This window comes from Pan troglodytes, chromosome 6, assembly GCF_028858775.2.
Source record: "Pan troglodytes isolate AG18354 chromosome 6, NHGRI_mPanTro3-v2.0_pri, whole genome shotgun sequence".
NCBI classification, from domain to species: Eukaryota; Metazoa; Chordata; class Mammalia; order Primates; family Hominidae; genus Pan; species Pan troglodytes.
In genome coordinates this window covers 79755123-79782677 of record NC_072404.2, presented here as the reverse complement: position 1 = coordinate 79782677, position 27555 = coordinate 79755123, and the positions used below count along the sequence as shown (strand labels likewise).

Here is a 27555-nt window from a genome sequence, read left to right as displayed (position 1 = left end):
AGCTGTGCTTGTTATATAATTGCATAATTATATTAAATTACATAAATTGATGACATTGTGAGTGAGAAAAGAAAGCCAGTTACTAATGTTTCAGTAAAAACCAAGTTGAATGTTTTGTAAAGACTTAAAATGCTAGAAAAAAAGGAAGGTAGACAGATGTGGGCAAGATTTGGGAAAAGAAAAGATCTGGCAAAATTCATAAAATATAGAAAGCTTCGGCTTATCATACCACAACTTTGCCTTCTCCAAGTCTAGGATACAATGTCCAAGGAACCTCTCAACGTTTTTAGGAACTGCGAAACGACACATCACTTTCCTAAGAAAAGGCACATTTGAGTTAAAAAATGACAAGTATTGTAAGAGATGAGATGGAAATAATTTCAGAGTCTATTCCAAAGTGCTAGGCCAGACATGAGGGGCTATGCTTAGAAGGGACAGAAGAAACTTCTTCTGTAGGAGATGGGGGTTTATGGGAGTCAGCTACGGACAGCTATTCGATGTGAGAAAAAAGACAGAGGGTATTAGCTTGTAAAAGCATGAGATCAATATTATAATAAGCTGATATAGGAAACACCAGAAGAGGAGCAGATTTTACACTTTAAGAAATATAAAAATTGTACTACCAGCAAACAGAATGAAACATATTCATCTAGAATCCAGTTTACCAAAGAAACATTTCACGTCTCTACTAAAAATACAAAAATTGCCAGGCGCGGTGGCTCACGCCTGTAATCCCAGCACTTTGGGAGGCCGAGGTGGGTGGATCACAAGGTCAGGAGATTGAGACCATCCTGGCTAACACGGTGAAACCCCATCTCTACTAAAAATACAAAAATTAGCCGGGTGTGGTGGCGGGCACCTGTAGTCGCAGCTACTCGGGAGCCTGAGGTAGGAGAATGGTGTGAACCCGGGAGGTGGAGCTTGCAGTTAGCCGAGATTGTGCCACTGCACTCCAGCCTGGGCAACAGAGCGAGATTCCATCTCAAACAAAAAAATAAATAAATAAAAATAGAAAAATTAGCCAGGCGTGGTGGCAAGCACCTGTAATCCCAGCTACTCGGGAAGCTGAGACAGGAGAATCACTTGAATCCAGGAGGAGGGGGATGCAGTGAGCCGAGATCACGCCACTGCACTCCAGCCTGGGCAACAAATCGAGACACTATCTCAAAAAAAAAAAAAAAAAGAAAGAAAAGAAAAGAAACATCTCAGATGGAGAAAGATGAAGGCTTGGGGCAGGCGGCACAGCCAGTGACACTACAATCTCAAAGAAGGCAGTCAACCCCCAAAGGGAGTGCCAACTACCTTGGCCACGAAACCACAGAACACAGCAGCACCCACTGATTGAGAAATGAGGCCAGCCACTATGGAGAACCATATGGAGGTCCCTCGGAAAAATAAAAGTAGAACTAACTACCATAGGATATAGCAATTCCACTGAGTATGGATCCAAAAAAAAAGGGGGGGAATCAATATATCAAAGAGATATTTGCACTCCCTTGTTTATTGCAGCACTATTCACAATTGCCAAGGTATGGAATCAACCTAAGTACTCATTAATGGATGAATGGATAATGAAAATATGTCATATACATACAGTGGAATATTATTCAGCCCTGAAAATGATGAAATCGTGTCATTTGCAGCAACACGGATGGAACTGACATACATTATTTTAAGTGAAATCAACCAAGCACAAAAAGGCAAATACTGCCTGGTCTCACTCATATTTGGGAGTTAAAAACGTGAACCTCATGAAGACAGAGAGTAGACTAGTGATTACCAGGTGCCAGGAAGGGAAAAAGGGAGGGAGGAATGGTGGAGAAAAAAAGAATATAAATGTATTTGTTACTACCAAGCTGTACACTTAAAATGGTAAAGACAGTAAATTATATATGTATTCATTACCTCAATATTTTTTTCTTTTTGAGATGGAGTCTCACTCCGTCACCCAGGCCGGAAAGCAGTGGCGCAATCTCGGCTCGCTGCAACCTCTGCCTCCCCAGTTCAAGCAATTCTCTTGCCTCAGTCTCTTGAGTAGCTGGGATTACAGGGACATGCCACCATGCCCTGCTAATTTTTGTATTCTCTGAAGAGACAGGGTTTCACCATGTTGGCCAGACTGGTCTCGAACTCCCGACCTCAGGTGATCCACCTGCCTCAGCCTCCCGAAGTGCTGGGATTACAGGCATGAGCCACCGCTCCCAGCCAATGCATTACCTCAATTTTTTTAAAGTTTTTAAAGAAATCTACTAGAGGCCAGGAATTTATCAGACATCTCATTGAATAAACTAATTTAATCGTCACAACAGCCTTATGACAACTCAACATTTTTACAGATGCAGATATGGGAACTAGGGGTGATATCTGCCAAGATCTCCAAGAAATGGTTCACAGATATGAAGACTTTAAAGCTTTTGTCATGAGAAAATGACTAGAAAAGTACTTCAAAACAAGGGTGTTGAACCATGCACAGTGGCTCACACCTGTAGTCCCAGCTATCTGGGAGGCTGAGGTGGGAGGATCACTTGAGCCTAAGAGTCCAAAGCTACACTGAGCTATGACTGTGCCAGGGCACTCCAGCCTGGGCAACAGAACAAGACCTCATCTCTATAAATAAATAAACAAAATAAATACATAAATAAAATATATTAAGAAAATTAAAATGAAAATATATCACTAAGAAAATGAAAAGGAGTCTGGGAACAGTGGCTTACACCTGTAATCCCAGCGCTTTGGGAGGCTGAGGCAGGAGGATCACTTGAGCCCAGGGATTGGAGTCTGCAGTGAGCTATGATTGCACCACTGCACTCCTGGGCAGTGAGCCTGGGCAACAGAGCAAGAGGAAAGAAAAGAAGGAAAAGAGAGAGAGAGAGACAGAGAGAGAGAGAGAGAGAGAGGAAGGAAGGGAGGGAGGGAAGAAGGAAGGGAGGCAGGGAGGGGAAGGGAAGGAAGGCAAAGAATGGAGGAAGGAAGGAAGGAAGGAAGGAAGGAAGGAAGGAAGGAAGGAAGGAAGGGCATCTCATGTGAATAAATGAATTTAATTGTCACAACAGCCTTAATGACAACTCAACATTTTTACAGATGTATTGCTTGAAGGAACGGAAAGGAAAGGCAGGGCAGGGCATCAACCATCTCAATGGCTCATTAGACTCACCCATTCAGCTTTTGAAAAGAAAAATGTGTATATTCCCAAGTCACATCCCACCTCATATCTACAAAATGTGAACCTCCAGCTTGAGGAATCTGGAAATTAGTACTTTTTCCAAAGTTCCCCAAGTAAATATGTAGCTCCATCAGGCATGGGAAGCCCTAGCCTGCTCTATGCCCTTATCTTTGGTAGGTGTTCAAGCTACAGGCACGGTGTGTGTCCAAGTTAAGAATGAATTTTTTTTTTTTTTTTTTTTGAGACGGAGTTTCACTCTTGTTGCCCAGGCTGGAGTGCAATGGCACGATCTCAGCTCACCGCAACCTCTACCTCCCAGGTTCAAGGGATTCTGCTGCCTCAGCCTCCCCAGTAGCTGGGATTACAGGCATACACCACCACGCCTGGCTAATTTTGTATTTTTAGTAGAGACAGGGTTTCTCCATGTTGGACAAGCTGGTCTTGAACTCCCAACTTCAGGTGATCTGCCTGCCTCAGCCTCCCAAAGTGCTGGGATTATAGGCATGAGCCACTGAACCCAGCCAAGAATGAAATTTTTAAAAGTTCTCACTCCAGGAAAAGTGAGGAATATTGAATTGTGTCCTCTGTTATAAGGCCATAATTCAGACAAGCCACCTACTTCCTACTCTACTTAATTAGAATAAAAGAAGTCTGCAGTACTTATTTAAATCTCCAGAGAATGATGTACTCTATAGGTTTCCAGGATGTGTTATTTATAGAAACACCAAATTCTCCAGGTTCTACAAAGAGTAGAAAATCATTAGTCTCTTATGGAAACAGGCTCTGTCTTCAGAGGTAGCAACAGTAGGCAACAAAAAAGGAAAAAAATAAATAAATAGAAGAAAAAAGAATTTTAAAAAAAGAAGAAGCTGGGCGCAGTGGCTCACACCTGTAATCCAGCACTTTGGGAGGCTGAGGCGGGCTAACTGCTTGAGCCCAGGAGTTGGAGACCAGCCCGGGCAACATGGCGAAACCCTCTCTCTAATAAAAATACAAAAATTAGCCAGGCATGGTGGTGCACATCCGTGGTCCCAGCTACTGTGGCGGCTAAGGCACAAGAATTGCTTGAGCCCGGGAGGTTGGGGGTGCAGTGAGCCGAGATCATGCCACTGCACTCCAGCCTGGGCAACGGAGTGAGACCCTGTCTCCAAAAGAAAAATAAGAACAGGCTCTATTAAATGTGTTCTTGTCTCTGCTGCTAAAAGACCTGGAACAGCACAATATAAGGAACTGTGGTGCTAGGGTTCAGAGACTGGGTATGATGAGCAATGTCAGATAACCGTGGTCCACGGGGAGGGAGCCATTACACAACAGCCACTCTTGCATTTCCAATATAAACTCAACGCTCGGTGGTTTAGGACAACTGTCAGAAACTTGAATGAAAGACAACTGAAATTCTTAGCCAACCTAACCCCCACTGCAATAGTCAGGCTGTTATCACAGTCTACCCATGGCATATAAATCCAAGACTTTCCGGAAAAAATTCATTACCCACTTTTATATATAAAATCTTCATTACGGTGCTGGATACTTTAAGAAAGAGCTTAATAAATGTTAGCTATTGTGGCCGGGCGCGGTGGCTCACGCCTGTAATCCCAGCACTTTGGGAGGCCAAGGCGGGTGGATCATGAGGTCAGGAGATTGAGACCATCCTGGCTAAGACAGTGAAACCCCATCTCTACTAAAAATACAAAAAATTAGCCGGGCATGGTGGCGGGCGCCTGTAGTCCCAGCTACTCAGGAGGCTGAGGCAGGAGAATGGCGTGAACCCAGGAGGCGGAGCTTGCAGTGAGCCGAGATCGTGCCACCGCACTCCAGCCTGGGCGACAGAGCGAGACTCCGTCTCCAAAAATACATAAATAAATAAATAAATGTTGGCTATTGTTACATTTATTACGGTTAGCATGACTATCATCATCAAAAACAGCTTATCAAGCACAAGGATACTGACCTCATGTTCCAACTGGTTATTGCTGTAAACAAACCACCCAAAAAGTGGCTTAAAACAATGACTGTACTTATTTTCCTCATGGATCTGCGATTTGAGCGAGGCTTGGGGTGGGAACAGCCCGTCTCTGCCCAACTTGGTATCAGCTGGGGAGGCTGGAAAGATGGAGTGAGGCTTGCTCACTCATGTGTCTGGCTCCTGCGCTGAACAGACACAAACAGCTGGAAGCCGGAACAGCCAGGGGTCCCTGGGCATCTCTCTCTGTCTCTTTCTCTCTCTCTCTCCACATGGTCCCTCCAGTATGGGGGCTTCAGCGAAGCCGGTATGGTGGCACATGGCTTCAAAGATGCATGTCCCTGAAGAGCACCCTCAGGCAGAGGCTCTCTCACCCTTTTTGATCCAGCCTCTGAAGTCATGGAACATTATTTCCACTGAATTCCATCACTAGAAACAAGTCACTGAGGCCAGCGCATCATCAACAAGAGGGGAATTAAACTCTACCGTTTGATGGGGAAAGTGTCAAATTTGCAGATACATTTTTATTTTTTTATTTTTTATTTTTATTTTATTTTATTACTATTATTTTTTGAGACGGAGTCTCCCTTTGTCACCCAGGCTGGAATGCAGTGGCACCATCTTGGTTTACTGCAAGTTCCGCCTCCTGGGTTCAAGCGATTCTCCTGCCTCAGCCTCCTGAGTAGCTGGGACTACAGGCGCCCGCCACCACGACTGGCTAATTTTTGTATTTTTAGTAGAGACTGGGTTTCACCATGTTGGCCAGGCTGGTCTCAAACTCCTGACCTCAAATGATCCACCGGCCTCGGCCTCCCACAGTGCTGGAATTACCGTGCCAGGGATTACGACTCCTGGCCTGTAGATACATTTTTAAACCACCACACCTAGGACGATTGTTTCCTATTCCTCTAGATTGAATTTTTCATGGCTTCCCAAAATGCAACTCTGACCAGTCCTCACCAGCCATTGTTTACATGAAAACAGACTCTCTTTCCATCATCGACTCCACCTTTCTGATCCATAAAATTACAGAACCTGAACACCCTTCCTATCTTGTCTAGATTTTACAGGGCAGAAAACTGAGGCCGGGAAAGGCCAAATGTCTTGTTCCAAAGAGCAGTATTGGTAGTAACTGCCACCACGGCGATGTCAATAACATCATTCATCAACATTCTCCTATTACAGGCGTTCTTCCAGGTATGCTACAAATATCACCTTACACCGTCCTTATCATATTTATAGGAGTAGCTACTGTTTTCCAGATGAGTAAACTGAGGCTCATTGATGTTAGGTGATTTTTTCCAAAGCCCCAGCTTTGGCTTGGCTTTGTAAAGTAGCCAAAGGGAAGTTTGAGATTCCTTCTGTCTAACTCCAAAGCCCTTGCTTCGTCCATTGTCTGAAACCCCTGGAGATCACCTGACTAGGAAGGTTGCTGGCAGGGCCAGGGCTGTATCTCTGGCTCGTCTGGAAGTCAATGCTGTCAAACTTTCTCTATGGAAGGTTAGCTTTCCAACAGAATTATCCCTGAGAAATACCTGTGAACTTACTCTCTAATGAAAACGTGAACTGGGGCATGGCTCACACCTGTAATCCTAGCACTTTGGGAGGCTGAGGCAGGTGGATCACCTGAGGTCAGGAGTTCGAGACCAGCCTGACCAACATGGTGAGACCCCCGTCTCTACTAAAAATACAAAAATTAGCTGGGCATGGTGGCAGGCACCTGTAATCCTAGCTACTCAGGAGGCTGAGGCAGGAGAATCACTTGAACCTGGGAGGCAGAGGTTGCCCTGAGCAGAGATTGCACCACTGCACTCCAGCCTGGGCAACAAGAGCGAAACTCTATCTCAGAAAGAAAATGTGAACCATTAACATTAGAGCCTATCTCATGGGGAAGAAGAAAAGTGGATCAGGATCCCCCGGGGCTGCGGATTTTCAGAAGGCCCTGAAGAAAGGGCTGGAGCACCAAGCAATGATGCTAACTAGGGGAGAGGGACTACAGATCAGTGACTAACTGCAGTTTTGCTAAGCTGAGATCTTGTAAAGAGGATGAGGATGAAGACATTAGACCAGTCTACTCCGCCCCTTGGGTCTGCATATACAAGACCCTTTCTTTTACTGTAAAAGAAAAAGCGTTTAATTCAAGCCACCCATTTGTAACTACTTTTTGGCTTTTGTTTTCCCTCCAAACTGCTTTCTGCAAGTAAACGCAGCCCAAGGATGCTTTTATCTTCCCGAGTGTTCACCTACAGCTAATGAAAAAAAAAGAAAAAGCTCTTGAAAAGATACTTCGTGAGATTTGTGTATTTTATTAGTCATTTTATCCCCTTTATTCAAGTCTCCTGGAATCAGTTCAATTGCAGGAAGACGGGTAGGCAGGCAGAAAAAAAAAATTAAAGTGGATTTTAGAACGACACGGCAAATTAGCAAAGTTTTTAACATCATTAAAGAGCTCTTAAATATTCTTCCCCGAACTCCATTTTTATCTTGTGAATGCATTTCAGTAATTGCTCTAAAGGAAATTGTGGAACTTTGGCACAAATATAAATGTTTGCATGATTTAAAATTCGGTGGCAGCAAAAATCATGATTTTTTTAATTGCTAATGCTTAAACTAACCTTTTCAGTTTGTCTCATCTTGAAAAATGCCAGTTCCTTTCAGTAGAAACTGTAACAAAGACAATGCATATATTATTTAGTTGTTTATAATTGCAAACAACTTAGCCATATTTCAATACTTATCCCTCAGCTCCAAGAAGCAGCGTTAAGTAGGGGATGATTATAATCATTCCATCATCCTGTAAATAGAGTACTAGTAACACTGAGAAACAAGGCTATTTTCTTTTTTTTTTTTTTCTTCTTTTCTTTTTTTTGAGATGGAGTCTTGCTGTGTCGCCCAGGCTGGAGTGAGTGGCGCGATCTCGGCTCACTGCAAGCTCTGCCTCCCGGGTTCACGCCATTCTCCTGCCTCAGCCTCCCGAGTAGCTGGGACTACAGGCACCTGCCACCACGCCTGACTAATTTTTTGTATTTTTAGTAGAGACAGGGTTTCACCATGTTAGCCAGGATGGTCTCCATCTCCTGACCTCGTGATCTGCCCGCCTCGGCCTCCCAAAGTGCTGGGACTACAGGCGTGAGCCACCACACCCAGCCAAGGCTATTTTCTTAAATCCAATAGCAGGTCAAGCACAGAAGCTGACCTAGAAATAGGTGGCAACCAATCCAACCATCTCACCATCCCCCCACTTATTGTTTAAGATCAATCAATATTTGCTGATCACATGAATCAAGGGCAGAAAAGAAGAGTAGACAGCCTGGCCTGTCACTTAGGTAGTTACCTAACTGAATTAGTCCATAAATAACACTAGCTGCTATAACAGATAAGCTCCAAAATCTCAATGGCTGAACACAATGGTCCCACACAGGAGATAGCAGGAGATGGCTGGACAGCACAGTACTCTGCTCCACTTAGTCACTCAGGGACCAGGATGCTTCTTTTTTTTTTTTTTTTTTTTTTTTGAAGTCAGGGTCTCACTGTGTTCCCCAGGCTGGAGTGCAGTGGTGTGATCATGGCACACTGCTCCCACTTCAACCTCCCACGTAGCTGGGACTACAGGCACACACTACCGTGCCTGGCTAGGATCCTACCATCTTATATGCCACCAAGAGGTGAACTCCAAGGCCATCATTGAAAGGTAAAGAGAGAAGGCTGTAATCCCAGCACTTTGGGAGGCCGAGGTGGGCGGATCACGAGGTCAGGAGATCGAGACCATCCTGGCTAACATGGTGAAACCCCGTCTCTACTAAAAATACAAAAAATTAGCCGGGCGTGGTGGCGGGCACCTGTAGTCCCAGCTGCTCCGGAGGCTGAGGCAGGAGAATGGCATGCACCTGGGAGGCGGAGCTTGCAGTGAGCCGAGATCGTACCACTGCACTCCAGCCTGGGACACAGCAAGACTCCATCTCAAAAAAAAAAAAAAAGAAAAGAAAAAGAAAAAAAAGAGAGAGAAGGCATGATGGACCCCGTAGGAGTTTTGGTGGGCCAAGCCTGGTGATAGCAAACATCACTTCCGTCTACCTCTCATTGCCCTGAACTCAATCACATGGCCCTATCTAACTACAGGGGAGCCTGAAGATTAGCTCTGTGCCCAAGAGGAAAAAAAAAAATTCCCTGGTGAACACAGCATTTGCCTCTGCCACCCTAACTAGAGACCACAGTAGTTCTATGCCGCTTGATATTGACCTGTCTAATCCAGACCCTAGTATAATAGGTACCATAAGAAAAAAACATGTTCTTTCCCTTCCAGGAACTCCAAACTAAAATTCTACACTGCACACTCAAACCTAGGTCTGTGGCACAGATCAGGATGGTGAACAGGAATGAGAAGGGTGCCCTGGAATCAAAGGAGTTACCTTCTCGATGCAAGAGAACTGCATCAGCCATTTGTATCAGCTTCCGAGAAGCGTGTGCCTAAGCAATGACACACAACCTCTGAGGGCCCCTCCTCCAGCCCCTGACACACTTTTAGGGCCTTCTCAGCTGGAAGGTGAAGCTCCTATGCAAGGCTTAGCATCCATTCAAAAATGACTGTCCCAAGATTACACTAGATCTTGCCCAATTAAAGCCACCATGATACAAACACAATGGATGTGCAATCATAGGAAGGACACGGGGCAGAAGTCAAGGAACAAAACTTGCCTGAGGCTTGCTGAGAGTCGCCCAAATGAAGAAGAAATTGACAACGTGCACTTGTCAGCATTCCTGTTTTGTTGTGCTAATTTCCTTGCAAATATAAGCAAAGCCTTTTAATTAACTTAATATCAATTTCACTTTTCTCACATTTTGTTCTAATTATGGGCTGGATTTACAGCTCGCACAGCATAATTTAGAGTCCTGGAATTAACAGCTTTACAACTTTTCACACGAGTGACTACTAACCTGGGTGAAGGAGGGTTCCCTGCAACCATCCTGATCCTAGTTGACAGCATCCTTGTGCTCACCCCAGCACACGTTTCGCCCCCCCTACAGTCCTGGACCCAGCCACCAACCGAGCAAGACTCAATCCCACACCCAGGAGGCAGTGAGTACCAACTTCGCAAAGGAGACTCAGAATGGAGCAGCTGGTAGGTGCCTCTGGACAATTTGTTTATTTCCCTTAGTTTCATCTTCCTCACATGTAAAACAGATATAATAGTATAAATAGGTGTGATGTCGAATTAAGTTAACACAAAATACTTGATATGTGGTTGATGTTCAATAGAAATAGCTGTGTATTAGCCAGGCGTGGTGGTGCATGCTTGTTGTCCCAGCTACTCAGGAGGCTGAGGTAGGAGGACTGCTTGAGCTCTGAGTTTGAGAGCGTCCCGGGCAACACAGCAAGACTCCGTCTCCAGAAAAAGATAGTTTATAAAATTAGCAGGGCATGTTGGCATGTACCTGGAGTTCCAGCCACTTGGGAGGCTTGAGCCCAGGAGTTCGAGGCTGCAGTGAGCTATGATGGTGCCACTGCACTTCAGCCTAGGCGACAGAGCAAGACCGTGTTTCAAAACAACAACAACAACAACAAAATCAAATAGTTGTGTATGGTTAACTATGGTATACATATATATATATATATATATAAATACCATAATACTTCTGTATTTCATCAAATCTAAGATGCCTTCAACTGTAAGATACACCATTTTTATGTACCCCTGAGGGGGAAAAAGTACGCTACCAATTAAATGATGACATGTCACTGATCATAAGATAACTCCCAATTTCAGAGATGTAAAAATGTCTTAACAGACAAAATACAATTATGTATGTATGTTTGAATGCCCACAGCCTTCAGTATTCTAGTTAATTGAATTTCTAGTTGGCCAAGAATCTTGCTAAATTTTAATATTCAATGGAATGTATTAGGGGTAGAGAGGGCATGGTAGACACTGCGGATTCACAATGCAAATGCTGTTCCCGTTCTCCTTCTCTTTTGCTACCACTGTACTTATTTTCTCTGGAAAGCAACTATTCTCTTGAAGCAAAGTTGGTCATCAGACTATGTCCTGGCTCACATGTAGGAGCCTACCAGGTAGACTTCTGGAAAACATTTTCTTTCCTGAGTAAACAATAAGAGCAGATGTGGCCACTGCTACAGGAATCCCTACCTGGTACAAAGATGCAATGGCTGGAACTGTGGCAGCCATCTTGTAATCATGAGGAAAAGACCAAAAGAAATATAATGACATGAGCTATGACACTATGATGCCAAAACAGTGCTAGCTACCACTACTTCTGGACTTGTGAAGTGAGAACAAATTACTTGCTGACAAATTAATTCCTAAATGACACAGAGAGGGGTTTTTAAAAAATGAATGAAACCCATTCTCTTGGAAACTACTGGGCTGACCGTGACAACAATTCATTTTGAGGAAAGACAGAGATGAACAAGGGCTAAAAGAAGATCCACTGAAAGTACCATAAGAGGTGAGAAGAAAGGACATTTAATTCTGACAAGGTGGTCAGGGGAGGTTACAGGGAATGAAGGGCTTTTGAAATGGTCCTTGGAGAGGCCTGGTGCAGTGGCTCATGCGTGTAATCTCAGCACTTTGGGAGGCCAAGGCAGTGGATCATGAAGTCAGGAGTTTGAGACCAGCCTAGCCAACATAGTGAAACCTCATCTCTACTAAAAATACAAAAAATTAGCCGGGTGTGGTGGTGCACTCTTGTAGTCCCAGCTACCCGGGAGGCTGAGGCAGGAGAATCGATGGAGCCTGGGAGGTGGAGGTTGTGGTGAGCTGAGATCATGCCACTGCACTCCAGCCTGGACGACAGAGTGAGACTCCGTCTAAAAAAAAAAGAAAAAAGAAATGGTCCTTGGAGAATGCATGAGATTTTAATAGGATGAATGTGATGGTTAATACTGAGTGTCAATCTGATTGGATTGAAGGATGCAAAATATTAATCCTGGGTGTGTCTGTGAGGGTGTTGTCAAAAGAGATTAACATTCGAGTCAGTGGGCTGGGGAAGGCAGATCCACCCTTAATTTGGATGGGCACCATCTAATCAGCTGCCAGCTGAATATAAAGCAGGCAGAAAAACATGGAAAGTTAGACTGGCCTAGCTTCCAAGCCTACTTCTTTCTCCCGTGCTGGATGCTTCCTGCCCTCAAACATCGGACTCCAAGTTCTTCAGTTTGAGGACTTGGACAGGCTCTCCTTGCTCCTGAAACTTGCAGAAAAGCCTACTGTGGGACCTTGTGATTGTGTAAGTTAATACTTAACAAACTCATATATATCTGTCCCTCTAAAGAACCCTGACTAAATACAATGAGGGAAAGAGATGTTATTCATAATCTGAGAGTTAAAGGACCCTACAATCATACCGGTCTCATTTTACACATGCATAAACTTTGGTCCCTAGAAATAAAGTAAACCTAGAACCCTGGTCTCCCGAACCCAAATTCATGCTCTTTCACCAGGGAAGTACAGCACCTAACAAGCTGTGTGTAACTACAGGACATTCCTCAGTAAACACTAATCACACAATTAGCCTCCCTTGTGTCCGAGGCTAGGATGGAAGAAGTCCTTCTGGAACCCTGTTCCCCATTAACTGTCAGCACGCTCGTGTGTTGGTGTCTGAACGTGGTCGCCTGTGATTACGGCAGCAGTTTATTACTCATGCATGGCAAAGCTGAGACTCTGCAGTTAGCAATGACAGGGACATGATTAAAAGGGAAAACTTCTCTATCAGTGGCTCAGCCGATTGTCATCCACATGTCAGAGCAGTCTAAAGACCGGTGAGCAGCAATCACTAGGGGAGAGGAAGATCTTTCAGCCCCTGTGAGTCCTGCATTTATTCTAAGTGCTGTGGAAGGGAGGATGGCGGCAAGGGAGGGAGGGAGAAGGGAGCGAAGGCAGTGAGCACTCCCTCTCCCTGGACTTCTTCCCAGGGGCCACATGGGCACCATATCTCCAGACTGCACTGCTAAGCAGGAGATAATTTATCTGCTTCTTTGTGATCCCCTCCCCCTTCATCCTTCAAGCCAAAAGCCACCCATGGAGAGTTGGCTTCCCTGTAATTCTGGATTCCATCTCTTGTCCCTTAAGGAGCTGCTAGGAAGTCAGGTCTTGCCCCTGCAACATGATCTCTGAATCCAGAAGGAGTGAGAGGACCCGAGACTGGCACTGGCCTCAGCACATCCCAGCGGACTCAGTTGTTGCAGCAGTCACAGCTGTGACAATCCCAGTAAGAAGTGGGCTGCGGTGGTGGCACCTGGGGAGGAACAAATCTCTGTGTCATTTGAGATCAGCAGTCACTCAGGGCGTGGGGAGCTGAGAGGAGACTGAATCTGGAGTCAGGCCACTCCATCCACCCGTCTCCACCGCCTCCCGAAGGATCCCTCCAGCCCAGCACAGCCCACCTCCTCTTTGGCTCAGGGAGGTATAGAAAATGGAAAGGGACAGAAATATTCCTTTAAAAAAAAACCCATACGGGCCCGGTGGCTCGCGCCTGTAATCCCAGCACTTTGGGAGGCCAAGGCTGACGGAGCACTTGAGGTCAGGAGTTTGAGACCACCCTGGCCAAGGTGGTGAAAACTAGTGTCTACTAAAAATACAAAAATTAGCGAGGTGTGGTGGCGGCCGCCTGTAATCCCAGCTACTCAGCAGGCTGAGGCAGGAGAATCATTTGAACCCAGGAGGTGAAGGTTATAGTGAGCCGAGATTGTGCCACTGCACTCCGGCCTGGGCAACGAGTGAGACTCCTTCTCAAAAAATAAAAATAAAAAAATTAAGAAACCCGTATGAACTTTATAAAATTAATCAGGGAAGAAGAGAGGGGAGAAATGAAAATAAACCAAGCTTGCAGCACATTCTGCGTTCATCACTAGGTCAGCTTGTTCTCTGACCTGCTTGCTCATGGTTGTTTGCTACCAATTGTCCTAGAATCATGTAGACCCTATTTTTTATCTATTTATTGTGATAATTATAAATTTTAGAAACAGGGTCTCACTCTGTCACCCAGGCTGGAATGCAGTGGCACAATCATAGCTCACTGTAGTCTCAAACTCCTGGGCTCAAAAGAGATCCTCCCACCTCAGCCTCCTGAGTAGCTGGGACTCCAGGTGTGCACCACCATGCCCAGCTAGGTTTTTAGTTCTGTTGTAGCAATGGAGTCTCGCTTTGTTGCCAGGCTGCGATCCTATTACAAGATTATAATTCCCCTTAACTGCTCCATGGATAACAAGGTAAACATGAAGTGTTCAGTTTTCCCTTTGAGACACTCTTTCAGGTCCTGCACACCAGCGAAACTGCTGACATCGGCTGGCCTGAAGAACCCAAGAAGCTGACTCACCAAAGAATGCAGTTTCCACATCCTGACAATTTCATCCCTCTTATGCTGACCAATCCATGACCCCAATTCTCCAGCCCCTTGTCCTCCATGATCCCCTTAAAAACTCCAGCCCAAGATGGGCACAGTGGCTCACACCTGTATTCCCAGCATTTTGGGAGGCCGAGGTGGGCAAATCACGAAGTCAGGAGATCAAGACCATCCTGGCAAACATGGTGAAACCCCATCTGTACTAAAAATACAAAAAATTAGCCTGGCATGGTGGCATGCACCTGTAGTCCCAGCTACTTGGGAGGCTGAGGCAGGAGAATTGCTTGAGTCCAGGAGGCAGAGGTTGCAGTGAGCTGAAATCGTGCCACTGCACTCCAGCCTGTGAAAGAGAGAGAGACTCCATCAAAAACAAAACAAAACCCCAGCCCAGAACTCCTTCAGGAGACGGATTTGAGGGTCTCCTCCCATCTCCTCACTCTGTGCCCTGCAATCATTAAACTCTTTCTCTGCCACAAACCCTACTGTCTCGGTGTAACTGGTCAGTTACTGAGCAGTGGGCATATGAACCTATTGGTCCTTTAACACTTTTGGGACTTGACGTATACCTGGTAACATTACAAATGTATCCTTCCAATTAGATGACAATGTCTAGATAGGTGTGACCTCTTGTACTCTTAGCATCTAAGTTGCCTCTTGCAGCAAGGAAGAGCTCACTAATGGATGTGAACAGCCAATAATAATGATGATTATCAGGTTCTGGACATGCTGAGGGCCCAGCTAAGACCTGAGCTTGCATCCTATGGCACCAACGCCTGCCATGGTGGGACGTTCCCCAGGAATAAGCTGATCGACCCTCGGGGGTTGCTGGTGGATGCCACAGATGACGAGGAGGTAAGGATACTCGAGGAGCTCACAAGGGGATTTCTGACGGACTCCCCAGGCCAGATATGGAAGGACAGGAGCACAGGGAGCTAGAAACAGTGGTAGGGTTGGGGGCTGGACCTCAACAAGGTGTAAGAGAAGTGGGAGCCTGAGAGAGGGCTCAGGTCAGAGATCCCCAAAGCTGTACCAGATTTTCCAAATGCAGCAATTCGACATGTTGACTCTTAGTTCTGGATGTGATCGTGGAGTCACAGAGGGAGCAAATGACATGCAACTAAAATCACTCTGAGGTTCAGAGGGTGGGCTGAGTCCTGAACTCAGAGGAATGGCAGGGCCAGCCACGCCAGCAACACCAGCTCTCTATACCCACTGCTGCACTCTTTTTTTTTTTTAAATAGAGATGGGGTCTCACTATGTTGCCCAGGCTGGTCTCGAACTCCCAGGCTCAAGTGATCCTCCCACCTTAGCCTCACGAAGTGTTGGGATTACAGGCGTGAGCCACCGCGCCCTGCCCTACTGCTGCATTCCAACCCACTCTCCCAATCATCCCCAGATGCACTAAGCCGCAACATGACATCACATTAAGTCAACATAGTGACCTGGTCACATAATGGCTCCCCAAGCCTATGCAATTAAGTCCAAACCAACCTAGGATCCAAAACCTGGCCCAGTCCAGCCTCCACCCAGTCCTCCTAACAAACTCCCCTTCACCAAGGAGCTCCCACACCTCCTCACTTACATGTCCCCACACACTCTTCTGCTCATGCCATTCCCTTGCCAGGAATCCCGCAGATTCGTAGTTCTGGCTCTGACCACCTCTCAAGGGCATCCATTTCTTTTCCTTCTTTCTTTTTTTTTTTTTTGAGACAGTCTCGCTCTGGAGTGCAGTGGTGGGATCTCATCTCACTGCAACCTCCACCTCCTGAGTTCAAGTGATTCTCCTGCCTCAGCCTCCCAAGTAACTGGGATGACGGGTGCCCGCCACCACACCCGGCTAATTTTTGTACTTTTAGTAGAGACAGGGTTCCGCTGTGTTGGCCAGGCTGGCCTTGAACTCCTGACCTCAAAGGATCCACCCACCTCGGCCTGCCAAAGTGCTGGGATTACAGGCGTGAGCCACTGCACTCGGCCAAGAGCATCCATTTCTTCTGACTTGCTTTCACACCTTCCACAAGGTGGTCTCACTACCTCGCACCTATCATGCATGCATGAAAATTTCTAAGTGTTCTTGTTTAAATTCAGCACTCACCGGCTAAGCACCTACCGTGCACCAGTTCAAGCCTCCCTACTTCCAGGCTCAGTGTAACATTCCTTTTTTTTTTTTTTTTGAGACAGAGTCTCGCCCTGTCGCCCAGGCTACAATGCAGTGGCACAATCTCGGCCCATGGCAACCTCCGTCTCCCAAGTTCAAGTGATTCTCCTGCCTCAGCCTCCCAAGTATTACAGGTATGTGCCACCAAGCCCAGCTAATTTTTGTATTTTTAGTAGAGAAAAAATTTCACCATGTTGGCCAGGCTAGTCTTGAACTCCTGACCTCAAGTGATCCACCCGCTTAGGCCTCCCAAAGTGCTGGGATTACAGGCGTGAGCCACCGCACCCAGCCAGTCTAATATTCTTTAGGGACCTGGCACATCCCTGGTAAAGCCAAAAAGATATCTTCCCACTATTCCACAATGCCTAAGTAAGCATGATCTCTGCACCTCATTGTACTCTTAGCATCTAGTCTACGCCTCGCAGCAAGGAAGTGCTCACTAACGGATATGAATGACCATCGTGTTCTGTAATTGGGTTTGTCAGAGACAGGCTGCCATTTCTTCTCCTAGGCATTAAAAGCCATCAGCCAAAGGCACCATCATTATAAGTAAGAGGAGGAGCAGGGGATGGCAGGAGAAGGAAGAAGGAAATGGAGTCTGGCTCAGATAAACACATGGAAGAGAGAAGGATCCAAAAGTAGTCCGAAGAGTCCAAGAAAGTTATAAGGAAAAGGACCCCCTCTCACCTCGTCTGAGATTCACAAAGCAAATAACAATGACCATACTCTACTATGAAGCATTGCTAGCTGTCCATGCATCCATTCAAGAAATATCTCCTGAGGGCCCCGCGTAGTGGCTCATTCCTGTAATCCCAGCACTCTGGGAGGCTGAGGCAAGAGGATCACTTGAGGTCAGGAGTTCAAGACAGGGCTGGCCAACATGGTGAAACCCCATCTCTACTAAACACACACACACACACACACACACACACACACACACACACACACACAAAGAGCCAAATGTGGTGGCTCATGCCTGAAATCCCAGCACTTTGGGAGACTGAGGCAGGAGGATCACTTGAGGTCAGGAGTTCAAGACCAGGCTGGCCAATATGGTGAAACCCTGTCTCTACTAAAAATACACACACACACACAAATAGCCAGACGTGGTGGCGCATACCTGTAATCCCAGCTACCAAGCAGGCTGAGGCAGGAGGATCACTTGAACCCGTGAGGCAGAGTTTGCAGTGAGCCGAGATCATGCCACTGTACTCCAGCCTGGGTAACAGAGCGAGACTCTGTTTCAAAAAAAAAAAAGAAAGAAAGAAAGAAAAAGAAACATCTCCTGAGTACCTACCATGGCCCAGGGCTGCTCTAAGTGTCTCGGGAATATGATGGGAAACAGCACGCATGGCCCTTCCCATAAGTAGTTTGTATTCTCACAACTGCCGTGTGTTGGGTTTCATGCTTATGCTATACATTTTGAATTTCAAGTCATCCTGACATATGACAGTCCCATTTTACACTTAAAAAGTGAAGGGACTTGCCCAAGGTCACAGAGGTAATAAGTGACAGTGGAAATCAAACCCAGTCTGTCTTTTTTTTTCTTTTTCTTTTTTTTTTGAGACAGAGTCTTGCTCTGTCGCCCAGACTCCCAGGCTACGGTGCAATGGCACAATCTTGGTTCACTGCAACCTCCGCCTCTCAGGTTCAAGTGATTCTCCTGCCTCAGCCCCCCGAGTAGCTGGGATTACAGGCGCTTGCCACCATGCCTGGCTATTTTTTGTATTTTTAGTAGAGATGGGGTTTCGCCATGTTGGCCAGGCTGGTCTTGAACTCCTGATCTCATGATCCACCTGCCCCGGCCTCCCAAAGTGCTAGGATTACAGGCGTGAGTCACCACGCCTGGCCCTGAGTCACCATGCCTGGCCCTGAGTGTCCTTTTAATACACTGGTTTGGGGGTTTTTTTTAGAGTTTGGGTCTTGCTCTGTCGCCCAGGATGGATGGAGTGCAGCGATGCAATCATGGCTCACTGAAGCCTCGAACTCTTAGGCTCAAGCGTTCCTCCCACCTCAGCCTCTCGAGTAGCTGGGACCATGGGCATGCACCACAATGTCTGGCTAATTTTTTATTTTTTGTAGAGAGAAGGTCTTGCTATGTTGCCCAAGCTAGTCTCAAACTCCTGGTCTCAAGCCATCCTTCCACCTCAGCCTCCCAAATAGCTGGGATTACAGGCGTGAGCCACTGTGCCTGGTTCTTCTTATATATTCTTAAAGACTCGCAGGTCATCTAATCGTAGGTTGTTTCTTCGCTGGCCTTGGGCTTGGGTGTGCTCATGTTCCAACTTCCTGTGGTCACTCTTAGCTCTAAGTAATTACCGAGCTTTCTTCCTTTCCACAAAGGACACTCCAGATTTGGCAACTAGCAAAGGTCAGGGGGGTTGGGTTTCTTCAGCAAGAATGACACTGGCTGCCTCTCCTGCTACCTCTGGGCTGGGCAGGTGGCAGCTGCCCCCACTGGCAGGGTGCCCACCACACTCACCTGCCAACACAGATGTGCCTGCATCTGAGGGCTGTCCAAGAACAGGACTCCCTATTTCTTCAGGAGGGGCCAACTGCAACCAGACACCATGAGTCCTTGGAGGTAAAGGGAGTGGGTGTCCTCCAGCACCCTGGCCCTGGTCCTAGGACCAAGCCTTCCATAACCCAGGGCCCGGCCTGTCCTCAATCCCTGTGGAATGTCTGCGTGCAGCAAATGAAGGCTTGAACTGCCCTGGTTTCCTTCTGATGTTCCCTGCAGCAACTGATTTTAATATGCACATGTGCCCTCTCCCTTCGCTCCTTCCTGCAGGAAATGGTGGTACCGTCCAGCATCTGTGGGCTGCAAGAAAGAAGAAATATAACACCAGACCACCTCTGGCATTAATGAACAGAGATGCTTTCCAAATGCCATCCCTCTCTTTTTGTTTTTGGTTTTGGTGTGTGTTTGTTTGTTTATTTTTAAGACAGAGTCTCGCTCTGTCTCCCTGGCTGGAGTGCAGGGGCGCGATCTCTGCTCACTGCAGCCTCTGCCTTCCAGGTTCAAGCAAATTATCTTGCCTCAACCTCTTGAGTAGCTGGGATTACAGATGCCCGTCACCACGCCTGGCTAATTTGTGTATTTTTAGTAGAGACGGGGTTTCACCATGTTGGCCAGGCTGGTCTGGAACTCCTGACCTCAAGTGATCTGCCCGCCACAGCCTCCCAAAGTGCTGGGATTACAGGCTTGAGCCACCGTGCCCGGCCACCATTCCTCTGTTTGTGACTCCACCTTGGAGACCTGTGAGAGCAAATCTCTTCCTCTCTCTGTGCCAAATCACTCTCCTTGCCTAGGGAGTTCTGTTGGGTGGGTTGTGGTGTGCTGGGGCTATATAGGAGCGTCTTGGTTTCCTATCACTCAGACTCCAACTTCAAGTGCCTGAGTGGCTTGGGGGCAGGACTGGAAGAGGTAATTTTGACTTCTCTCCATTTCTACAAAGATTTTCAATTTCTTTAAGCAACTCCACTTCTATTCACTATCCTTCTGAAATCTAAATTTGGTAACTAAGTTGAATCGATTGCATTTCTTCTTATGACAGAGCTGCCCTGGGCTCACAGGGATACAGCTCTGCTGTGCGTCCTGCGTGGGGACTCTGAGGAGAGGAGAGGGTGTCTCTAAGGCTTTGAGCCTGCGAGGGGCAAGTGAAGCTCCAGACCCCTCCATCTCTTTCCCCTTACTTATTAGGAAAGTGCTGGACTCCTGGGTGGAAGTACCCTGGTATTCCTGAACCTGGCTCTGCCCTTCCCTAGCTGTGTCACCCTGGAAAAGTCACATAGTATCTCTGTTTCTCACCTTTCTCACCTCTAAAATGAGAGAAATAAGTAACTTCCTCAGAAAGTGACAGAAACATGATAGAAAGCCAAAAATCACATAAAGAAGAATTCTAACAAGAAATCCGTCTGTCTCTAGGTCCACTTTCTTTTTTATTTTATTTATTTATTTGAGACCAAATCTTGCTCCGTCGCCCAGGCTGGAGTGCAGTGGTGCAATCTCAGCTCACTGCAACCTCCGCCTCCCAGGTTCAAGTGATTCTCCTGCCTCAGCCTCCAGAGTAGCTGGGATTACAGGCACCAGCCACCACGCCCTGCTACTTTTTGTATTTTTTTGTAGAGACAGGGTTTCGCTATGTTGGCCAGACTGGTCTGGAACTCCTGGGCCCAAGTGATCCACCCACCTCGGCCTCCCAAAGTGCTGGGATTACAGGCGTGAGCCACTGTGCCCGACCACCAGGTCCACTTTGCTAATGCTTGTACAAAGCCTACAGGCAATCATGTAAAATTTTTTTAACATGGTATTGTCTCCTGTATAATTGTTTTAGATTTTCCATATTTTCTACAATAAATATGAATTAATTTTATATACAAAAAAAGAATATGCTGTTGACCCCTTGAACAACAAGGGTCTGAACTGCGTGGGTCCACCTGTACATAGATTTTTTTCTTCCTCTGCCACCCCTGAGACAGCAAGACCAACCCTTCCTCCTCCTCCTCACCTACTCAATGTGAAGATGATCAGGATGAACACCTTTACAACAATCCACTTCTACTCAATTAATAGTAAATATATTTTCTCTTCCACATGATTTTTTTTTTCTTTTGAGCCAGAAGGCTGGAGAGCAGTGGCACAACCATAGCTCACTGTAGCCTCGAACTCCTAGGCTCAAAACATCCTCCCACCTCAGCCTCCTGAAGAGCTGGGACCACAGGTGTGCACCACCATGCCCAGCTGATTTTTGTAAAGATGAGGTCTTGCTGTGTTGCCCAGGTTGGTCTAAAATTCCTGGCCTCAACTGATCTTCTCACCTCAGCTTCCCATAGTACAGGGATTACAGGCATGAGGCAATGCGCCCAGCCCATACAATTTTCTTAATAACATTTCCTTTTCTTTAGCTTACTTTTTATAACAATATAGTGTATAATACACACAAGATAGAAAATAAGTGTTAATCAACTGCTTATGTTACCAGTAAGCCTTCTGGTCAAGAGCAGGCTATTAACAGTTAAGTTTTGGGGGAGTCAAAAATTATACTTGGATTTTTGACTGTGCAAGTGTTGGCATCCCTAATCTCTGCATTGTTTCAAGGCTTAACTATAAAGCCATATTCATGTTATGAAATCATACATTTAACGAAAACACGCTGAAATTTGCCTATTCCTAACCTGGCTCACTTCCGAGGGCCTCGAAGGATCTCGTTCCCTTCAGCCAGGAAGGTGAAGACTAGCCTCAAGATGGCGCAGGCAAGATGGCTTCCTCACACTGTCTCTCTAGCTGAGTCCTCCCAGCCCCCACCCCTCTCCACATCCATCCAACGCAACCCAGACTTTACAGCCTGGAGGTTATTTCCTATCTGGCCATCATTTACCTCCTCAAACTAGCTCCCAACAACTTGATCAACCAATAAACCTTAAGTGCCCCATTAAGTGCAAGGGGCTGTGGTGTGCTGAGGGATGGCGGTGGTATTAAAAGTCCAAAATGGCCGGGCGCGGTGGCCCTGTAATCCCAGCACCTTGAGAGGCCGAGGCGGGCGGATCACGAGGTCAGGAGATCGAGACCATCCTGGCGAACACGGTGAAACCCCGTCTCTACTAAAAATACAAAAAATTAGCTGGGCGTGGTGGCGGGTGCCTGTAGTCCCAGCTACTCGGGAGGCTGAGGCAGGAGAATGGCGTGAACCCGGGAGGCGGAGCTTGCAGTGAGCCGAGATCGCGCCACTGCGCTCCAGCCTGGGAGACAGAGCGAGACTCCGTCTCAAAAAAAAAAAAAAAAAAGTCAAAAATATGATTCCAGCCCTTAAAAGGCCTATCAAGGCGCTGTGGCTCACACCTCTAATCCCAGCACTTTGGGAGGCCAAGGCCGGGGGTGGGGCGTGGGGTGAAAGGGGGGTGAAAAGGGGGTGGGGGTGGGGATCACTTGAAACCAGCCCTGGCAACATGGCAGAACCCCATCTCTACAAAAAATACAAAAATTAGCTAAGCATGGTGGCATGTACTTGTAGTCCCTGCTACTAAGGAGGCTGAGGTGGGAGGATCACTTGAGCCCGGGAAGTAGAGGTTGCAATGAGCTATAATTGCATCACTGCACTCCAGCCTGAGTGACAGAGTGAGACTCTGACTCAAAAAAAAAGAAGCCTACAGGCAGGGCACGGTGGCTTACACCTGTAATCCCAGCACTTTGGGAGGCCGAAATAGGCGGATCACTTGAGGTCAGGAACTCAACACCAGCCTGACCAACATGGCAAAACCCCGTCTCTACTAAAAACACAAAAATTAGCCGGGCATGGTGGCGGGTGCCTGTAGTCCCAGCTACTCGGGAGCTGAGGCAGGAAAGTCACTTGAACCCAGGAAGTGGAGACTGCAGCGAGCGGAGATCGCACCACTGCACTCCAGCCTGGCGACACAGCGAGACTCCATCTCAAAAAAAAGAAGAGGAAGCCAGGAGGAGGTAGAGCCCTCCATAAATCCCACCTGCTTGGACTTCACAGGAGTCCACAGGAAAGATTTAAGAAACTTGAGCAACCTTTAAAATGCCTGGCTCCCACTCTGTACCAAGTGGCTTTGGCCCTCTTACATGCACAGTGCACTGGCTCTAGCAGCCTCTCCATTAATTCCAAGGGAATAAAGAACATTAAGGTCAAGGTTTCCTTCTCCACCCTCGGGAGCAATGAATGAAGACCGGCTGCAGAGCAAGAAAGCACGTGTCTCCCCAGGCACTAGGAGCCCTTTGCCTTCTCGGAGCAGCCTCCCACTGCAGCAGGCAGAGGGCATCAACAGATGGGACACACATTACCCAAAACAAGCACCGGCAGAGGATGAAGGTGCTTGAGGGGCCAGGTGGAGAGAGAGGAAGAGCCCCCTATATTTCACAATTTTTCCCTGCTCTTTTTCTGCAGGCTTCATGTCACTGCAGATGACACTAGGCAGTCAGGATGATAACATCTGCCTAGTCGCAGCTTGCATTCTTAGCTTGCCCAGGAAAAGCTCTCAACTTGGCCTTGCTGCCAACTTGCAAGTCAGGAAAACTCAGCCTTCCCACCCCACAGCACCCGACTCCACCAGTCCGGGAACTGTTTACAGGGCAGAAGGCCACAGAGAAGGAAGCCAGACGCCAGTTGATCTGAAGCAAGCTCTCAGCTTAAGTCCCCAAAATGAGCTGGCTTTGGAGGTTGGATGGGTTTTCTACCTTTACTCTGCTTGATGTAGGCAGCAGAGTGTCGGGCAGTGGGTCGAGGGCCCTGTCCCAAGTTTGTTAGAGAGGCAAATTCTCAGGCTTCACCTGAGACCTGGGCGGGAGGCCCAGAAATCTGTCTTAAAGGGCTCTTCAGTGATTCTGATGCACATGCTTAAGATCAAGACACTGGTGCAGGAGCTAAGAACCTCCATTCTGGAGCCTGACATTCCAGGTTCGATTCCCAGCTCTCACACTCACTAGCTGGGAGACTGTGAGCAAGTTGTTCAGGCGGGTGTCAGAGCACCCATCTCGCAAGTCATTGTAAAGATTCAGTGGGTTCACGTATGTCTGTGGCAAGTAGAAAGTAGCCTCCTAACCTCCCTTCACCTAGTTTTCTCATTTCTCAACTGGGGATGGGTGGAGCCTCTCTGGACAGATGTGAACATACAGTGAGATAATGCACTTGTAATGTCTCTGCACACATTTGGCACACAGCAAGAATTCCATCAGTTATTATTATAGAATTTTATTATTCCTATGAGGGAAGTTAGGGTACAGCTATATAATATTTAATGCTCCTAATTGAAACTAATACTGGGGCCAGGCATGGTGGCTCACGCCTGTCATCCCAACACTTTGGGAGGCCCAGGCAGGAGGATTGCTTGAAGCCAGGAATTCGAGACCAGCCTGGACAACCTAGCAAGACCCTGTGTCTACAAAAAATTAAAAAATTAGCAGGGCATGGTGATGCACACTTGTAGACCCAGCTACTTGGGAGGCTGAGGCCAGAGAATGACTTGAGCCCAGGAGTTTGAAGCTTCAGTGAGCTATGATTGCACCACTGCACTCCAGCCAGGGTGACAGAGCGAGAAGACCCTGTCTCAAAAAAAAAAGAAAAAAAAAAAAACATAAAGAAACTGATACTAAAATAACCTGTGTCCCTGAGAAAAGCCTGATGAGGGAAACCAGGTTATCCTTTGAAGTTCCTATGGATATGTCTACGGCAGGAATCTATCCCAAATTATAAGGCCACCCCGTAAGTTTCTGATTCCTACAGAAATGAACTATGGGTTTTTGTCGCATTCTGTGCCATATTTCTGACATCTGAGAGAAGAGCTTCTGCATTACTTCCGTGGGCTACCCTGACAGTCAGCCCATATACCCTGCAAGTTCAAGGCATCCCCTGGATATCTGTCAAATGGCTTCGAGAAGACCGCAGCTTCCTTTCACCTGCTCAGAGATCTGACCACCCCTCTCCCTCCATCCCATCCCTCCCCCAGTACCCAGCAGGGATCTTTGGTGAGCCTGAAAAGAACCATTTGCCATCCTCCTTCTCCCTGCCCCTTGCCACCACAGTGAAGACAGTTGAGATCCTCCAATGTGAGAAGGTATATGTCTGTATTTGCAATTCCACATATTTCTGTTTTCAACAAACCTAATACTCCTTTCACTTAGGGGAAAACCATGGATAGAAGTTTGTGCCTAAGAGGTCAAGCGCACAGGCTCTGTGGTCAACCAGACACAGGGTTCTGATTCCAAACTCTACTATTATTCCGATTACAGAGGTTTGAGGCGCAGTTATATCTTATTTAACACAGGGCAACTTAGTTAACCTCCCCTCGCTTAGTCTTCTCATTTCCCCTCTGGGGATGGGTGGAGCCTCGCTGGACAGATGTGAACATACAGTGAGATAATGTACTTGTAATGTCTTTGCACGCATCTGGCACAGAGCAAGAATTCCATCAGTTATTATTATCACGATCTTCCTGATTATCTGCAGTTCGTTTGAGAACATGAGTTACAAGCTCAGAAAGGGAGGAGGTAGTCTGTACCTAAGTACGTATCTGCCTTGGATAACCCCACGCATCCTGGAAACCTGCCTGTACTCAGGTAGGTAACACTCACTCTGAGGTTGGGGACAGCTAGTGTCCAATGACCTGGCCCAGGTGTGACGAGAGCACATAAAAAGTCTCCCTCTTCTCCTGAAGTACTGAGCACAACATTTTAGATGGGACAGATTCTGACAATTGTCACTAATGGGATGCCACATCTCTCTTTGCTACATTCTGGAAACTTCGCAGGCCCACCCTGAGCTTTAACAATCGCCCCTCCGCAGCCCCCAAGGAGAAACACAGGCGGCAGGAAGGGAGGAGTCCTCATTCTTAGCTGAGCAGCTCGCCTCATAGACAGATGACATATTCCTCCCATATACTACCTAAGCGCATTAGCTCCGCGACCTGGGGCCTTGACTTTGTCTGCAGACATCTAAGCCCTCCAATCTCCCAGGCTCCCTACTGGTACCACACCAAACGCTGGGCTCTAACACTATTTTCCTCCTACACGTCTGCCCGCGCGCCTCCAGTCCCATTTGGCCGCTCCACTAGTTTCTGCGCTCGGGCTGGAGTCGCCAGGGAATGATTTCCAGTCCGCACGCGGGGACCGGGAGCCAACTGTACTGACATGTTTCCAGGATAAAACCAAATTTGCAGGTGGGGCACAGAAAAGAATCAGGCAAGTTGTTCTTTCCAGCAGCCCCGGCCATCTGCCCGAAACGGGGCAGGAAGGGTAAGAAGGAGCGCGCGGGAGCCAGGATGTGCCGGCTCCCAGGCACAGGACGCAGCGCGCAGGGACCCTGGGGCTCACCCTGTGCCTGGCCCGTCCGCGCCGAGCCCCGGAGGCGCCGGCGTGCGTCCTTACCATTCAGCTGCCGGTACACGATGTCCTCCAGCAGCGACAGGCGCTTCAAGACCGCATCCTGGATGGGGCTGGCGCTGTGCGCGCTGAGGTTGGCCACCTCGGCGCGCGGCCGGATCTCGTGGAAGGCGTCTCCGCTGCGCACCGCGATGGGCCGGCACTTGGCCAGGAAGAGCACGAAGCCAGCTACCGCGATCAAGTTCAACACCAACAGCACTTTGACTCTTCTCAGTGAAGCCATCAAACAGCCCGGCCGGCCCTCGCCCCGGACCCGCGCCCCCTCGGGCTCCGGCGAGGCGCGGGGCAGCCAGGGGCCGTGCAAGCCTCACACACCAGACGGCCGGCAGGGATCCAAGCCCCTGCTCGTCCCACCTCAAGGATGCTCGGGCGGCGGAGACGGCTGGGAGGTCGGGTTGGTGGTGGGGAGAACGGAATCGCTCACATGGAAGTCCTCGCTCTGCAGAAGTGCTCCCCGAGACGCCTGATCAGTCCACGGCGCACGACCCCTTCCAGGCGTCTCCGCGAAAGGCCAGGAACTTGGGGGTTTCTCTTCTGCACCAGCAAGTGGTTCGCCTCTGGACCTCTAGCCGCCGGCGCCGCGGACTCCGAGGCCGGCAGGCGGGGCTGCCCGGGAGGCGCAGAGGGAGCGGCGCGCAGGTGCCGGGCTCAGGGATCGCCGCCCGCCCACGGCGGAGCGCGCTGCGCCTGGGGCCGCACAGCCTCCACCCTGGCCCGCAGGCGGCCGTCGCGGCGCGCCACCCGCGCTCTTCAGCGGAAGACCCGCTCCCCCGGGCGGGCGCCTTTGTTCCGCTCACCGACCCGCTCCATCGCTCCGGGCAGAGGGGAAGCCCGCTCGGGGCGCCCGCATCCTCCAGGCTCCGCAGTCACGCTCAAGTCTCAATTACTCTCAAAGTGGGAGCAGCACTAGGGGGCGGGCGCCGGGCCGAGCGCTACGTCCTCTCCGCCCCCCGCGCGGGGTCCACCCCACCCCGCCGGCAAACTCACCAGCGCGCACAGCGCCGCCGGCTCCCGGA

General features: G+C 48.1%; 1 protein-coding gene across 1 annotated transcript in view; it reads right to left on the bottom strand.

Moving 5' to 3' along the window:
* Nucleotides 1–27246, bottom strand: part of GALNT17 (polypeptide N-acetylgalactosaminyltransferase 17) — a 581508-nt gene extending 554262 nt beyond the window's left edge. The window contains exon 1 of the mRNA XM_016957563.4: nt 26525–27246. Coding sequence (XP_016813052.2) covers nt 26525–26762 — 238 coding nt within the window. The 5' untranslated portion in view covers nt 26763–27246. The remainder of the gene's footprint in view (nt 1–26524) is intronic.
* Between the last annotated feature and the right edge of the window lie 309 nt (nt 27247–27555).